The sequence below is a fragment of the Propithecus coquereli genome, unplaced genomic scaffold, assembly GCF_000956105.1.
Source record: "Propithecus coquereli isolate 6110/MARCELLA unplaced genomic scaffold, Pcoq_1.0 Scaffold163, whole genome shotgun sequence".
NCBI lineage: Eukaryota > Metazoa > Chordata > Mammalia > Primates > Indriidae > Propithecus > Propithecus coquereli.
In genome coordinates, this window is record NW_012140858.1 from 2,609,168 (window position 1) to 2,626,504 (window position 17,337).

A 17,337-nucleotide genomic window follows, 5' to 3' on the forward strand; every position below is an offset into this window, starting at 1 on the left:
AATTCTTTCTTTCTTTTGTGCAGTGTTTGGCCACTGACAGAGCTGTTCTGAGGTCAGTGTGCTAGCGTTGATAAAATGCTATGGTTGGGCCCCTGCAATGCCTGTCATGGTGTCTTGCCTGAGATCAGTGTTTGACAGTTGACTGCCGTGAGAGTTGTATTCAACTCACCCTAGTTTTGACCCTAGGGTTGTGTGAAGCATATATAAAATCTTACTTGTTGATGTTCTTATTATTACAGTTAATATGGACAATTTAATTCTAAAAATGTGGATTAAATGAATAGAAGTCAATAGTTTTCATTTTTCTATGTATGTTTACCTTTAAATTACACTCAAAGTTTTTATTCTGTTTTCGTAATAAAACACTATAGCCTCGAGGAAAAGTTTCTGTTTTTTTTGTGTGTGTGTGGCAGTTAGTGAGTTAAATATTAATATTTACTGAAATGACCAAGACAAGATGGTTATCTTAGAGTTCCAGAGAAGAGGATGTCCCTTCTCAGACCCCCAGACACTGGGGTGTGGACGGTACATGCCCCGTGGTCCCAGTAGCTGAGACAGCAGTCAGATGAGTGGCTGGTCTCTGCAGTCACGTCCACACCACGAGCAGCTGCTGAGGGTGCGATGCCACAACTGACGAGCTCCTGGACCTGCCCTGTGGTCAGAAGCATAGCTGAGAAGTGTGCGTGGGGGGTGATTCCATTCCCATGAGTACCTTCTGTAAAAATGGTGCCCTTTTAGTAATTAGAAAAACTTTTCATGTCGCATAAGTATGTGATTAAATGATCTGTGGTCAGTGCAGATGGGAGACAAAGGAAGGTGCCTTTTCTGGTACTTGAGCTGAATGGTACTTTCCATCACCCACCAAGCTGGTGACATTGCCCTTGACCCCAGGCCATGCTTCCCTCTGCCTTGTCCCCTCCCTCTTCCCACAAGCCCCGTGATCGGCTGGAGCTCATGGATATGACTGCTAGGTTGACCTCTGGTGTCCTGTGTGTTCTCTCATCTGGGGGCTGGGCCACATCCAGCCTGCAGAGCTCCAAGAAGAGAGAATATGGGGAAAGCACCTCCCTGTTTCCAGTGTGTGATCCGGTGACCCACAGGTCATCAAGGCCCTTTCCATGGTGTCCTGTCTCTTACCATATTCCTTAGTCTTTGTCTCCCAGTGATTCCAAGGTGATGTTCAGAGGCTTTCACATCTGCTAGGCAGGGCTCTATTCTGTTATCTGGTTTCTTAAAACCAAGAAATGTAACTGTAAGACTGGGCCCTTTCAATTTCACAGCCATTTTTGAATATTGTAGGGACATAATTTATTTAGGTGGCTTCCTACTAAGGCCTAAAAAGAGAGAGTTCTGTCATTTTTCTATTTCTTTCTTTTTGTTCCTCAGCAATGTAATTTTTCAATCTTTGCTTCCTGGTATTTGTTCCCCCAACCATTTCCCCTCCGCCTTTAAAACTTTTTTATTGAGGGAAATTTTAAGCATATACAACAGAGGAGAGAATTGTATGATGAAGCTGCAAGTACCAGCTTCAACAATTACCAACTCTGCCAGCCTGAGCAAGAGTGAGACCCTGTCTCTACTAAAAATAGAAGCCAGGCATGGTGGCGCATGCCTGTAGTCCCAGCTACTTGGGAGGCTGAGGCAGGAGGATCGCTTGAGCCCAGGAGTTTGAGGTTGCTGTGAGCTAGGCTGACGCCACAGCACTCTAGCCCGGGCAACAGAATGAGACTCTGTCTCCAAAAAAAAAAAAACCAACTTTGAACATCTTGCATCATTTATAGCCCCACCCACCTGTTCTTAATTATTCTGAAGCAAATGCCAGACATCTTATCATTTCATCTATAAGTATTTTAGTATATAGTTCTAAAAGATGAAGACTTTGGAAAATCATAATACTTCCATTATCACACCTAATGATTCCTTAATATCATCAATATTTAAATTTCCCTGAACATCTCAAAATCTTTACATTTTGTTTTAATGCAATTGGTTGATCTCCTAAGTTTCTTTACATCCTTAGGTGCTCCTTCTCTTTTTTTTTTTCTTGCAATTTGTTTATTGGAGAAGCTGGATCTCTGGTTCTTAATAGTTTCACCTAGTGTGGATTTTGCTAATTGTATCCTTATAGTATCATTGAACATGTTCCTCACTTCTCTGTATTTCCTATAAATTGGTGTTGTATTTAGAGGCATGTTTAGGATTCATATTTGATTTTTTTGGTAAGTATACTTCATAGATGGCAGTGTGAACTTCTTTTAGGTGGCACATAATGTTTAGTTTTCCTGTTGTGATGGCTGATTGAGTTTTTATGTGTTAAGTATTTAAGAGGATTCAGTCCCCTTAACGTTTGCCTGGGCCCAGGTGTGGGGTGGTCTTGAGAAAGTGGGAAAAACAAGAGTATATAGTGTGCTCAGAGTACGTTCTCTGTTGAGTTCTTACAATGGTGGGGCTCTTGTGTTCGCTGTCCCTGAACTATCTGCTTGTGTTGGTTCCTCCAGCACTTCCTGAAAGATGAATTGGCACGAATTTGATCCAGAGCATTGCCATAGTTTGTTTCTCTTGGTCACAAAAGATCTGTTCACTCAGGAAACACTGAGTAAGGAGAGGCTCAGATTTTTTGAAAGTGATTTCTGTAATTTAGAGGTGTTTCGTAGTTTGGCTAAACCAGTTGCCTTTGCTGATACTCTCCAGGTGTGTGTTTCCATTTCATTTGTACGGTAACTCTTTTCTTCTTTTAGGATCTCATTTTGCCGAACGGTGGAACTCCAGCAGGCACTTCAAGTCCAGCTTCTTCGTCTTCCCTTCTCAACAGACTTCAACTTGATGATGACATCGATGGTGAGACCAGAGATCTCTTTGTCACGGTTGACGATCCCAAGAAGCACGTGTGTACGATGGAGACCTACATCACGTATAGGATCACCACCAAAGTAGGTCCCTTTGTTATATATGCCTGTGTTGAGTAGTCTTGGAATTGGGGTCCTACTTCCCTGACTTCTGCCTTTGCTTTCTCCCTCCCTTTGTTCACCTTTCTTACAATTGCGGATGTGACTTTTTGAGAGAGTGCATGTATTCAGATTAAGAGGATTATATCTATGTGTAACAGTGGGTTTTTAAATCTTAAAACGAGGGAGAAATTATCACTAAGATCTTTCAAGTAAACATTTAATCCCTATACTTGCACTTATTTTCTATCATGATACTATTTAATACGTTAATATTATATTACTATTGAAATTTATGAATCATTTTATCAACCTAAATCACTGTGATGAGACCATGATTATAATTTGGCCTACTTGGGGTTGTTGGTAGGGGGAGAAGGAATAAGAGGACAGGAATTAATACTTACTGACCTTCTGCCATGTGCCAGGCAGGTAGTGGGTGGGGTGTCAAGCTTTAATTATTGTTAGAGCAATCCTAAAAGTTGTATCTTTTAGTTACAGTTTTGCAGATGAGGAAAATGGAAGCAGAAAGTTTTAAGTAACTTGTTCAAGGTTTCAAAGTCTAACCAGGATTCTGACTTGAATTTGTGGGACTATACAGCTTGTATTAAAAAGTAAATCATAGAAAAATAAATTTTTTGGAAAGAAAGGCAGAGAATAAAATACAATCATATTTTGTTTCTTCATCTTTTATTAGATGAAAATGTTGTATTTTAAAAATTATACAAGTAATATAACACATTATTGTAAAAAATAAAAGAAACAATGCTAAAGACCAAATATGGAGTAGAAACCAGGAGTCTTCCTTAGGCCTTCTCATTTAGGTGGTGGTTCTGGCTGAAAGCAACCATTGCTAAAATTTGGTGCATGTCCTTTAAATCCTTTTTCTTTGCATTTACATTCACATACATACAGTTAGAATATATATAATTTAGATTTCAATGTAATAGTGCTGTCTAATGTTCCCTTTCATTTTACAGTATTTTTCAAGACCTTTCTATGTGACTGTATCTAGCTTATTCCTTCAGTCTCAGCATAATTATTTATGCAATGATTGTACAGTATTTTTTCTCTGTGGACATTTAAGCCTCTCCCAAGTTTTTGATATTATTACCCTGTCCTTTCTGCACCTGGTTCCCATTTGAAGATTTGTCTGTGCGTACATGCACGTGCACAGGTACACACACCGTCTTTCCCCATTACCACTGCCACTGGGCACCTACTGCTTCTCCAACATTGGGCTAGGTGCTTAGGTGTATATTACTTCCTCAGAGGTCCTAGGTTAATATACGTATTTCCATGAATTATTTGCATTTATTTATTTTTTCCTAGGGTGAACTTATTTTTTACCCTGAAGTCAGTGAAATGCAAACCCTGTTTCTCTTGACTTGGTGCTGTATGTGGCCAAATGACAAAGTAACTGGACTGCCTTGCCGGCACAGCAATGCTTGCCTGCCCTGACATTTTCCCCACCGCTGCTTGATTCCTCTGGTCCCAAAATGCAAATACTGTGGGACTTCTGATAACTGATTCATAGGCCAGTGCTCATGCCGCAACTCATGTCTTTCCTACACCTCTTCTTCCCTTCCTTCCCTGCCCTTTTCCTTTTGGGTTCTTATTTCTGTCTCTTCTCATGGGCTTAGTTGATTTCCTGTAAGTCAGTAAATACCTTAGAGTAACATTTTCCAAGTTACAATCCCACATGTTACTTGGCTGTGATGGTTGTAGCCCCTTCAAGATGATTTTGTTGCAGATCTGAGTTTTACTTCTTACCATCTCTTCCACATCTGGTCCCAAACTAGACTTTTTTTTTTTTCTTTTGTTTTGGAGATAGGGTCTTGCTCTGTTGCTCAGGCTAGAGTGCAGTGGAGTCATCATAGCTCACTGCAACCTTAAACTCCTGGGCTTGAGTGATCCTCTTGCTTCAGCCTCTGGAGCAGCTGTGACTACAGGCACATGCCACCTGGCTAATTTTTCTATTTTTTATAGAGATGGGGTCTCGCTATGTTGCCCAGGTCTTGAACGCCTCCCTTGGCCTCCCAAAGTGCTAGGATTACAGGCGTGAGCCACCACACCTGGCCCCTCTTTTCCTGTTTCTAGTAGTGACACCAGGTTTGATATCTTCGTGGTGCGTTTGGAGCCTTCTTTCTGAAAGTTGTGTTAAAGGATATGTAGAGGTGTGTGAGCCTGAGAGAAAGAAGACAAACAGGGACACAGAATCCCAACACCTGATCCTGTCTTGGGACTTCCACTTCTGCTGAGGTTGTCAAGCAAAGTTAACAGGCAGAGGATGAGGCTGTACAAATGCTTTGCTTTATTACTTTGAGATTCCCTAATTCAGATTCCTGATGACCAAAGCTGGGTGGAGTACAGAGTTCTTTTCACCTGAGCTAAAATGAGTCTAGGGCTGAGAGCTAATGTTGGCAAAGAATTACCCACCCAAGTCTAAGCTGTCAATATCTTCTCTCTCCAGTGGTGGAGAGCCAGTTGAGGCATTCTCAGGGCATCCAGCTCCTGGCTTTTTTCTCTGCAGGCTCCTAGAAAGTAACATAACAGCTAGTTATTGATGCTTACTATGTGCTGTACTCTTTTGCAATAGAAACCTTTTCATTTTTATTTTATATAAGTAATGTATGTTCGTTGTAGAAAAAATAGAAAGTGCAAGTAATCTAAAACAATAAAATAATGCCTATAAGCTCACTAGCCAGAAATAATCACTGATAACTTTCTGTGCTGTTTTTCTCTATCCACTTACACAAATAAGTATTTTGCATGCTGCCAGTTCACTTAAACATTGTGAACATCTTTCTGTGCCAGTAAACACTGGTAAGCACACTTTTATGCCATCATTTATAAGACTGCAGTAGTGTTCCAGCAGGTGGATGTGCCATCATTTCTTTTGTGCTAAGTGCTTTAAGTATATTGTTAATCTTCATACTCAATGAAGTAGATACTGGTACTGTTCTTATTTTACAAATGAGAAAACAGCCTCGGAGATATTTAAAAAATTGCTCAAAGACATGCAGCTAATATGTAGTGGAGCTAGAACTTGAGTCTAGGCCTGTCTGTTTCTAGAATTTGTACACTTAATTGTGCTAGACTTCCAAAAGACATAATTTCCAAGAGAACGATGGCTCCCACACTCAGCACTGTGATCCAGTACCACGGCCTGGCTGTTGAAACTGATGATGTAGAAATAGACCTGAGGGTGAAGAAATAGAGAAGAACCTTCAACTCCCTCCAGAGGCCCTCCTTCTTTTGTTTTTTACCCTGTCCCCCCGACAGCTACTCAGGAGGCTGAGATGGGAGAATTGCTTGAGGCCAGTGGTTTGAGACCAACCTGGACAACATACCAAGACCCTGTCTATAAGAAGAAGAAAAAAAAAGCTAGGCACAATGGCATGTGCCTGTAGACCAACTCAGGAGGCTGAAGCAGGAGAATTGCTTGAGCCCAGGAGTTCGAGACTGCAGTGAGCTGTGATTGCACCACTGCACCTCAGCCTGAGCGACAGAGCAAGACCCTGTCTCTGGGGGGGTGGAAAAAGTCTTATGCCCCAACCAGTTCCTCTTTCCAAATGCCTCAGTGGTCAACAGAGTGTAAATGGGGGTCAGAGGTCATGTGTGAGTGGATGTTAGATGTAACGAAAAGAAGGCTGTTGCTGACTGTGGAAGGAGAGCGTCACGGGTGTGCTGGTGCAGAACTCACTTTGCAGTGGGTTGGCGTGAGTGGGAGTAAGAGAAGATGCATGTTGGTAGCTTGGAAGTGAAAACGAGCATAGAGAGCGAGCAGTAGCAGGTGGGGGTGTGGGGGTTGAGGAAGAGGGAGGCTTTTGTGGTTTTTTAAAGGATGAAGAGACTTGTTTAAGTGCCAAGTGTCCAGTGTTGGTAGAGAAGGAGACATCAGGTCGCAGATTGGAGAGTGGGATGGAAGCTGCTGAAAGGCGGAAGGAGATAACAGTCTGAGCAAAAGTAGAGGGATTGGCCCCTGGTGGGGGAGGTGCCCTCTTTCCATTGCTTCTGGAGAAAGAAGGGAAGTTTGTTTTGTGGCAGAAAGACAGGGCATTCTTTGCTTAAAGCTGCAGTTTTCTCTCTGAATAGACGAGGTCTTCTGCTGAGAGTGAGAGGGAGGTTTCCAAGTGGGGATTAGAAGGTTTCAGAACTTTTACAGACTTTTTGATAACTGATGTGGAAAATGAGAGAGAGCTGACTAAGGGAGCGTAAGGAGGTTGCTTGGCAGTGTTGAGGGCGCGGGTGGAGACCTTGTGCCAGTCTGCTGCCTGCCTGTCTGTTTCCTCCCCAGCAGTGTGTGCTCACGCTGGGAAAGCAAGACGTGGATGGTGGCGTTTTTGCTAGAGTTGGGTGAATGGACAGTGGGGGGAGGAGTGTTTCAATCCTTGCGGTAGGTAAGGGCTTGACACGCCGGGCCACGGGATGGACACTGAATAAAGAAGGAAGTAAAGATCTGAATGGACGAATGTCAAGGACTTTGAGGTCCCAAGAGGCTGAAAAACCAGGGGTGTTGGGAAGCAGAAGAGCCTGAAGTACAGGGCCTCTGTTGAGAGAGGGAGATGTGTGAATTTCTGCCTGGTGTCAGTCTGTGGAGAGGCCCTGGAGTGGAAGGGGACATTGTTGGCTTACAGGCAGGTGTACGTGTGAACCACCTGGATCTTTAGGGCATCCAGCTTACCGAAGGGCTTTTGGAAGAAGAGCCAGGTGCCTGGATCTGCAGGGAATCAGGAGAACTGACAGCGCTGTCAGTTGATGACAGCTGTGAGGAGGGATAGAGGGTGTCTGTAGCTTGATGGCCTGGGCCTCAGAAGGGTTTCCCCAGGGCATGGAGGAGTGGCAGCGAGGAGCAGTGTGCAGTGAGGAGGATGCCCGTAGTGACTCCTGGCCTTGGGGCGAGTGAGGTTTGTGACATGTGAGAAAACGAGCAGCTCAGGGAGGGACAGACGGCAGGGAGGCTGTATTCTCAGGGGCGAGTCAGGTTTCAGAATTTGAACAGGCTGAAGAACTACAGGACTCTGTTAATTTGAAATGGGTGTTCCAGAGAGCTTGGTGGAAAGCTCTGAGAGGAAGGAGATAAATGGATGCTCATGTCAGAAGAAAGGAAGCCAGAGGAGTGTGAGGATGAAAGGCCAAAAGCCTTTCTAGTCTTCATTCTCAGGTGTTCTCTTAGGGGAGTTTGAGGCAAAATGGGATTAGCTGGTTATTACCTGATAGGGGAAGAGGTCCCTTTGTTGGGAGAGGGGGGTCACTTAGACTTCTTAGGATCCAGCTGTGTCCTGGACCAAATCTCTCTGGAGTGAGCCCCCTGTAAATTTTGGATTGAATGGACATTCTTTGGAAGGGCTCTGGGCCACAGTTGTTGGGCCCATCGGCTCATGGGGCAGAAAGTGAGACCTTATGTGGTAGGGTGGGCCCAGCAGAGAGGGTGCCCTGCTGGGTGAGTGATTGGACTGTGGCTTTGTGTTTGGTGTCCTATTCTAGATCTGAGTTTAGGTGTATACCCATGACCTCGTGATCTCTGCACATTCTAGGCTGTGGACACACAATGTGGCAGGGCACAGAGCAAAACGATGTATTGGTTGTCTCTGGTTATGGAATTGTGGGTGGATGCTTTTGTTTACCACAGATGTTAGAAAATAGAGATAAACATATATTTCTTTATTTTCCTTTCTAACTTAGACCTTGAATTTTACAGAGGAAAAATTTACTACAAACTCATAGTTGGAGTTTTACTGGTCTGCATGTTTTATGAATACTCTAAAAACGGTTTTCTCTCCAGAAATTCAAAGCGGTGTCTGTGGCCCAGTTTGAGCGGGTGCGGCGTTCCATCGTGAGGATCCATTGCTAGCCTGGTTCCTGGCTCTGCTTTTTCTCCCTGTCCTTGTTTTTCTCTTATCTTTCTCACCTACTTCTAATTTATGTCATTTGATTATATTTTACATATCACTACATCTTTTCTAGAACAAGCTGTGGTAAAAATAAGTGAAATAAATACTGGGTCAGGGAGTGTGAGCCTCCTTCTGTTTTATGACGATTTTTTTTTACCTTATTGCTTTGAAAGCATCGAACAAGTTTTTCTTGCTGTATTAAGTTCCCTGTATCCTTAAGGGAGCTTTTTAAAAATGAGCATTTTTTGATGTGGACTATAAAAATACTGTATGAGAATGGTATAAAGTTTGGAAATAAGGGTGAGTATCAAGAGGATGGTTCTCATTATCAGTTCTAAATTTTTCTTCTGATTTTTTATATCCATTTTTAACACAAATGAAATCATAATGTATGTACAATTAATTTTGTATCCTGCCGTTTTCCCTTAAAACTCTATCGAAGCATTTTTTGTCATTAAGAATGTCTTACAAACATAATTACTGATGACCATTGAATAAATATACTATAAATTTCCTTAACAGTTTTTTTTACTGTTGGACATTTAGGTTACTTCTATTCCTTTGCTATTTTAAACAATATTGCAAATGAAGATCATTATACAAATATCTTTGTCATAGTTTAAACATTTTTTTCCAAAGGTAGATACCTAGAAGTAGAATAACAATGATTAAAAACATAAATAGAAAGGAAAACCATAAATAAAGGAGAGAATACAGGTGAATATTTTTATAAGCTTGCAATGGGGATGGGCTCCTTATTGAGACACTAAAAGTAGAAGCTTTTTTTTTTTTTAATTTCAAAATATTAAGGAGGGTACAAATGTTTTTGTTACATGGATACCTTTCACAGTGCTTAAGTCAGGGCTTTTAGTGTGCCCATGACCCAAATAGTGTTCATTGTACCTCATAAGTAAGTTTTCACCCCTCCCCCTTTCCCCCCTTCTTGATTTCCAATGACATTTACATCTCTTTGTGCCCATCAGTTATCTCCCAATTATTAGAGTACATGTGGTGTTTGTTTTTCCATTCCTGAGATAAATAGTAGCAACCTTAAAAGGGGGAAAAAACAAGATAAAATCAACTACATAACAGTGAAAAAATTCTGTATAAGAAAAACCATATGGAAATTATGATAGACAAATGGCAATAAAGAGCTTACATAAATCAAAAAGATTTGATTCACAATTTAAAAAAAGACCCCGACAAAAGAAGAAAAATATATGGCTGACAAACTTGTTCAACTTCAATAGTTATTAAAGGAACGAAAATAAACATGGTATGTTATTTTTCAGTTATCAGTCCATCAAAGATAACTAGTTCCTGGCTGGGTGCTGTCTCTCACGCCTATAATTCTAGCATTTGGGGAGGCGGAGGTGGGAGGATTGCTGGAGGCCAGCCTAAGCAAGAGTGAGACCCCATCTCTACGAAAAATAGAAAAATTAGCTGGGTGTGGTGGCACTCGGGAGGCTGAGGCAGGAAGATCGCTTGAGCCCAGGAGTTTGAGGTTGCAGTGAGCTAAGATGACACCACTGCATTCTAGCCTGGGCAACAGAGCGAGACCCTGTGTCCAAAAATAAAAAATAAAATATGTGTATGTGTATATAAATTGCTATATTTCTGAAAGCAATTTGGCAATTAAAAATATGTGTACTTTTTCATCCAGCAGTTGTATCTTTGGGAATTTATTTTAAGGGCATTATCAGACAAGGACCTAATGATGCTTACTGTAGCATTGTTTATTGATTGAAAATTTGCGAACAACTTAAATGGGATTTGATTTAATTATGGTATAGCCATTCAGTGGACTACTATATGTTAAAAATGATTGTGTAGATCTGAACTTATTGACATAGAAGAATGTCCAAGATATATTAAAGATAAATGAGTGAATGAATGAATATACATAGAAAAAAACACAGAAAGATGTAAACCATAGTGTTAATTGTGCCTTTCTCTATTTAGAGGGATTATGGCTGATCTCTTTTCTTTATTTTTCCTGAAGTTTTAAAATAATTACATATAACCTGAATAAATAGAAGAAGAAGAAGAAGGAAAAAAAAAATCTGTTCCCCAAAAGTGAAATTGGTTGTGGCAAAACTTGTGTTTTATCATACTACTTTTTGTAATTACCAAAAATTGATTTCAAAGTTAGAGTAGAAATGTAACATACACTATAATTTATGAAATGGATTTGAAAAACAAAGAGAAATTGTCAGCTGATGATCACGTAACAGTTAAGAAGGCAAAAAGTAGAGCCCTCCATGTGTTTCCTTTACAGTGGAAATGAGTCGCTTTCATTTGGTACCTTTCAGCATACACCTCTCATGGGCCATGATCACGGGCAAGTCCTCAGATGGAGCCTTTCGCGGGGGCTGTGGGGGTCTTGAAGAACTTCCCTTCCAACTTTCTTCTTAACCGTTGAGGAAACTATGGCTCAGGGGAGGCTTAGTGGCATCTCAGGGCTCCGGAAGGGGGGTTGGTACAAGAACTGTGCAGGCGCAGAGTTCCTCCTACCCTGCCTAGGGGATGTGTCCGGCTACCTGCTCCCATTATTTCTTTTTTCTTTTCTTTTCTTCTTCTTCTTTTTTTTATCATCCAGCCCAAAATGTCATGCTCCCAATATTTCTGTCATGCTGTGCTTAAAAATTAGTCAGCAGTGACTTATTCTTTGGATTTAAGTATTGTGTTTTTCCTCTCTCCAATGTCACAATGCTAATTTGGGGGAGTCTTCTAATATATTAGTCACAAATAACTACGTTGAATGAATTTCCCCATACTTTCCAGCCTACCTCCCCAACATTGTGGAAGGGTATTTTGTTTGTTTGTTTGTGTGTTTTGAGATAGGGAAGGTCTCGCTCTGTTGCCCAGGCTAGAGTGCAATGGTATCGTCATAGCTCACTGCAGCCTCAAACTTCTGGGCTCGAGCAGTCCTACCCCCCAACCTCCCCAGTAGCTGGGACTACAGGCAGGTGCCACCATGCCTGGCTAATTTTTCTAGTTTTTACAGAGACAGGGTCTCACCCCTGCTCAGGCTGGTCTCCAACTCCTGGCCTCAAGTGATCCTTCTGCCTGGGCCTCCCAAAGTGCTAGGATTACAGACATGAGCCACCATGCCCAGCCAAGGTTGTGTTTCGTAGGCGTATGCTGGTGCATGGGACTTGAAAGGGGGAAACGATGTAGAGTGAGTTGGGGGGCCATACGAGATTGAATCCTTTAACTTGACAATTTTGCTCAGACTGTGAGCACAGGTTTTGGGGGAGGATGAAATTGTAATTTTCAACACCAGAGCTGTTCACGGCCTTTTCTTTGTATGACTCTTGTTCATACGTTTTTAAGATTTTCTTGGTGTTATGAATTAAAACCAACCTTTGGCTTGAAAGAGTAAATTTATGAAATGTAGCCTGACCATTTTTATCTTGTACTTTAATTTCTGAGAACAATGGCTGTCATACAGTCTCTACCTTCGTAGGGAAAAATGGCTTATCTGAGACACAGTTTTAGTTTGAGCAAATTACGGAGTAAAAATCTTATTTTGATATAAATCAACTTAATTTTATTTAACATTGGTTTTCATTAAAGTGCTGCAACCACATTTCAGAAAACTTTAACAATTCAGGAAAGGGGATGTGATTATTAAAATTTTTTTTTGTAACACAGTGGCATTTTGGTATTAATTATATTTCCTTCTAGATTTTTCTTATGCACCTAAAATACAACATAGTTTCAAGGTTATGGTTCTGGCAGAATATGGCAGATTAAGCAAAAATCTTTTCTATTTTCATCTAATCTGCCTCCTAAATGAGCAGCGATCTGTTATCTCTACTTTTTGTTTATTTTCCCTTTGGCAAAATTTGTCAGCATATTTAGCAGAAGGTGGAGACTTAATTTCTTTTCACAGATTTGGATTCAGTAGCAATATCCTAAGTAGAATTATTCTGCTAAAAGAAATTCTCAGAGTTAAGCTTGGAGGAAATGAATCAATGTTTCTAAACAATTCTGAGGGATAGCTGAGTTCCATTTCCTGAGGATACAGAGGAAAAAAATACCCTGACATTTTTATTGTAGCTTCTTGAATTTTTAACTGGGCTCAGTGGCCCAGGCTACTCATTCTACGTTGGTAAACTCTGCCATTTGGCTGGTGCATTTGGTGGAAGAAAAGTGTGTTCTTGCCTAGTTTAGTTATTCCGAGAGAGCTTTTTTCCTTCCCTTCAGCCAAAATATGCTACTGTTCCCTTATGCTTATTTTTTTCCATTCTGTTCTTATTTGCAGAGTACTCGGGTGGAGTTTGACCTGCCAGAATATTCTGTTCGTCGAAGATACCAGGATTTTGACTGGTTGAGGAACAAACTGGAAGAATCCCAGCCCACTCATCTCATTCCCGTAGGTAGTAAGTCATGACAGCTTGTTTCTCACTTTGCCTGCATTATCTTTCCCGAAGAGGCTCATTCAACTCTTGCCCTTTAAATTATGGGTAAACCCTGCCATTTTATTCTAGATTCACCCATCAAACATATGTAAAACATTTTTATGGATAGTGTATAGTATATTTCATCTTTTGGGTTTTGGTTTTAGATTTGCCATATAGTGTGCCAGTTCTTGGGTGGTGTAGGGTAAATTTTCACTTTCACTATGATAATTTTTTGAGATATGGATAGTCCTAATTCTCATTTGCTGCCTCTTTAAAGATTGAAACTTGGAAGTGTAAGCCTTACAGAAGCTCTTTCCCCCTTCGTAGACATTGGTCTTGAGGTTTGGATGGCTGCCACCAGGTGAAGAATGGTGGCTCAGATTGCAGCTGGCTGGGCTTTCTTTAGACATGGGAGCAAGAATCTAGCACACAATCCATTTTAACCACAATTTTTCATTTGAAAAACAAACAAGGAAACTACCTAACTCTATTTATTGAAGCAGCATAATGTTTATTTACTATAGTATTTCTATCTGCACATGTTTTAACAGAACCAGAGCAAATAAAATTTGAAAGACTACTAAATCACACACATTGAGTACTTTTCTGACTACTTTTTTCTTTTTTTTGAGACAGGGTCTTGCTTTGTTGCACGAGGGCTGTGGTGTGATTATAGCTCACTGCAACGTCAAACTCCCGGGCTCAAGCTACCTTCCTGCCTCAGCCTCCAGAGTAGCTGGAACTGAAGGCAGGTGCCACCACACCTGGCTGATTTTCCTAGTTTTTGTAGAGACAGGGTCTCACTTGCTCAGGCTGGTCTCAAACTCCTGGCCTCAAGCAATCTTCCCACCTCAGCCTCCCAAGGCCTAGGATTACAGGCCTGAGCCACCTGCCCGTCTTGACTTCTTTTGTTAAAAGTAAAAATAACTGTTTAGATACCAGATGTTTCTGTGGGCTTTGGGGGCCTTAGAGCAGTTTGGGTCATAAAATTCCTCAGAGGGGCTGATTTATCTTTCAGCAAAAACCTCAGTTCAATGATAACTTCTTAGCACCATCAACTTTTCTGTTACCACTGCTTCTTCCAGCCTTTTTTCCCCCATGGTCGGAAGAGGCTGTGTATGTTGTGAGCACGCTGGGAGTTTTCTTGGTTTTCAGAATGAAAAGAGCCACGTTGCTAGTGGTGTGTAGAAATGACAGGTCTTGCCGTTCTTTCTCAGGGCATTTCCTCCCCACCCCCCCGCCCCCCAATCACATACCCTCTCTGCTCTCCAAGCCTGAGTTTTGCTTTTCTCTTAAAAACATGCCTGAAGAGGAAACAATAGTTTTTAAAGAGTTAGGACTATTCCTTAAAATAGAATCTTAATTTGGCAAAATTGACAGTTGGTGAATCATTTTTTAAAAATAGACTTCTTATTTTAGAACAGTTTTAGAATTGCAGAATTATTGCGAAGGTAGAGAATTCTCATACCCCACACGCAGTTTTGCTTATTATTAACATTTTATATTAATATGGCACATTTTGTCGTAACCGATGAACCAGTCATCATTAAGTTAGCATTATTATTAACTAAAAGTCCATTATTCCAAGTTCCTACTTAGTTTTTGCCAAATGTCCATTTTCTATTCCAGGATCCCACATTATATTTAGTAGTCCTGTCCCTTGGGCTCTTGTCATTAGATTGGGGTAATATGTTTTGGGGAGGAAAACCACACAGGTGAGGTGCCTTTCTCATCACCCACATCGAGGGCACATGCTGTCAGCAATATGTATCGCTGTTGATGTTAACCCTGGTCACCTCACTAGAGGCAGTGTCAGGTTCCGTCACTGCACAGTTCCTTTCTTCCCCCTCCCTTTCCTTACCATACTCTTTGGAAGGAAGTTGCTCTTTATGGGCAGCTCACTACGTGTCTGGAATGAGGCTCCCCCTCCTGGCAGCTGGTGCATTTGAGGTTTGGTACCTGCAGATCAAAAGTTAGACAGTGACACCTGCTGGTGAAATGTAGTGGCTCACCCACAGACGCTAAGAGACTGAAGAGTCTCCAGAATGCCCACGGCGGATCCAGAGTATCTTTCAGGGTGGTTTCTTATCTTCTGGGTAGAAGCAGTGAGTAGGAAGGTACTTTAAAAAACAAGCGGAGACTTAAATTTCTTCATAAATTCTTGGTACTCACATATCTGGAGTGGAGAGAGATTTAATATAGGAGAGCGTCTCTGATTTAAGCATGAAAGTCAAACCAGAAACAACCCCCTTTTTCCCTACAAGAAATCATTTTTCAGCAGCTTTGCTAGGAGGTGTGTCTGTCCTATTATTAAGCATCAACTTTGCGTTAATCTTTTTCCTAGGCCTGGTACATGACCCTGGGGAGGAACAGAGGGTGGGGTGAGGGGTTATAAGAAAGACAAGGGACCCCTGCCTTGGGGAACTTACTGTCAAGTGGAGACCCTGTAAACAATGTAATTGTTGTTTAGATTTTCATTTCTTTTTTTAAAAACAGCTTTATTGAAATTTAATTCATATAGCATACAATTCACCCATTTAAAATGTACAATCAAAGACTTTTAGCGTATTCATAGAATTGTACAACCATCAACACAATTTTAGAAACTTTTCATCACCCCAAAAAGAAACCTCACACCCCTTAGTTGTCACCTCCAAACCTTCCATCTCCCCCAGCCCCTGGCAACCACTTATCTGCTTTCTCCCTATAGATTTGCCGCTTCTGGACATTTCATATAAGCGGAGTGAGACACTATGTGATGTTTTGTAACTGGCTTCTTTCACTTAGCATAATGTTTTCAGGGTGCATCCATGTCATAGCATATATTAACATTCCATTCCTTTTTATTGCCGAGTAATATTCCATTGTGTGGATATAGCACATTTGGTCTGTCTACTCACCCTTGATAGACATTTTGGTTCTTTCTCTTTTTGGCTATTATAACTAATGCTGCTGTGAACATTCATGTACAAGTTTTTCTGTGGACATACGTTTTCATTTTTCTTGGGTGTATACCTAAGAATATAATTGCTGAATCATGTATAACTCTATATTTAACCTTTTGAAGAACTGCCAGACTATTTTCAAAAGTGACTGCATCATTTTACATTCCCACATGTAGTGTAGAGGAGTTCTGGTTTTTCTACATCTCCGTCAACACTGGTTATTATCTGTCTTTTTGATTATAGCCATCCTGGTGGATGTGAAATTATATCTCATTGTGGTTTTAATTTGCATTTCCCTGATGGCTAATGATGTTGAGCACCTTTCCATGTACTTTTTGGCCATTTGTATATCTTCCTTGGAGAAATAGCTATTAAGATCCATTGCTCATTTAAAAATTAGGGTGTCTTTTTATTATTGAGTTGTCATAGTTCTTTGTATATTCTTGATACAAATGACTTATCAGATAAGTGATTTGCAAAAAATTTTTTAAGACAGGGTCTTGCTGGTCTCAAACTGCTGGCCTCAAATGATCCTCAGGCTGGTCTCAAACTGCTGGCCTCAAATGATCCTCCAGCCTCAGCCTCCAGAGTAGCTGGGACTACAGGTGCATGCCACCACACCTGGCTAATCTTTAAAATTTTTTCAGAGGCAGGATCTCGCCATGTTGCCCAGGCTGGTCTTGAACTCCTGCCTTCAAGTGATCCTCCTGCCTCAGCCTCCCAAGTAGCTGGAATTAAGCCCAGCTGATGGTGTCTCTTGAAGTACAGTTGCTTTTTTTGTGTGTGTGAAGTCCAATTTATTTTTTCTTTGGCTGCTTATGCTTTTGCTGTCACATTAAGAAACTATTGCCTAATCCAAAATCATGAAGATTTATACCTGTGCTTTCTCCTGAGAGTTTATACTTTTAGCTCTTTAATCCGTTTTGAGTCCATTTTTAGATAAATTTTTGTTTCTTTGATTACTAACGAGGCGGAATATCTTTCTATGACTTTATTGGATATTGGCATTTTAAATGAATTCCCTCTTCATTTTTCTCTTTTTTTTTTTCCTTATTAGTTTGTGGGGGAAGAAAATTAACCCAGTTGGGAATATCTTATCTTTCTACCTATTTTTTCTCCATTTGTCATTTGTCTTAGACTT

General features: G+C 40.9%; 1 protein-coding gene across 1 annotated transcript in view; it reads left to right on the forward strand.

Annotated features, from left to right (window-relative positions):
• Positions 1-17,337, forward strand: part of SNX30 (sorting nexin family member 30) — a 110,838-nt gene that overhangs the window by 44,531 nt on the left and 48,970 nt on the right. The window contains exons 2-3 of the mRNA XM_012641202.1: positions 2,739-2,930; positions 13,113-13,223. Of these exons, the coding sequence (XP_012496656.1) occupies positions 2,739-2,930; positions 13,113-13,223 (303 nt within the window). The remainder of the gene's footprint in view (positions 1-2,738; positions 2,931-13,112; positions 13,224-17,337) is intronic.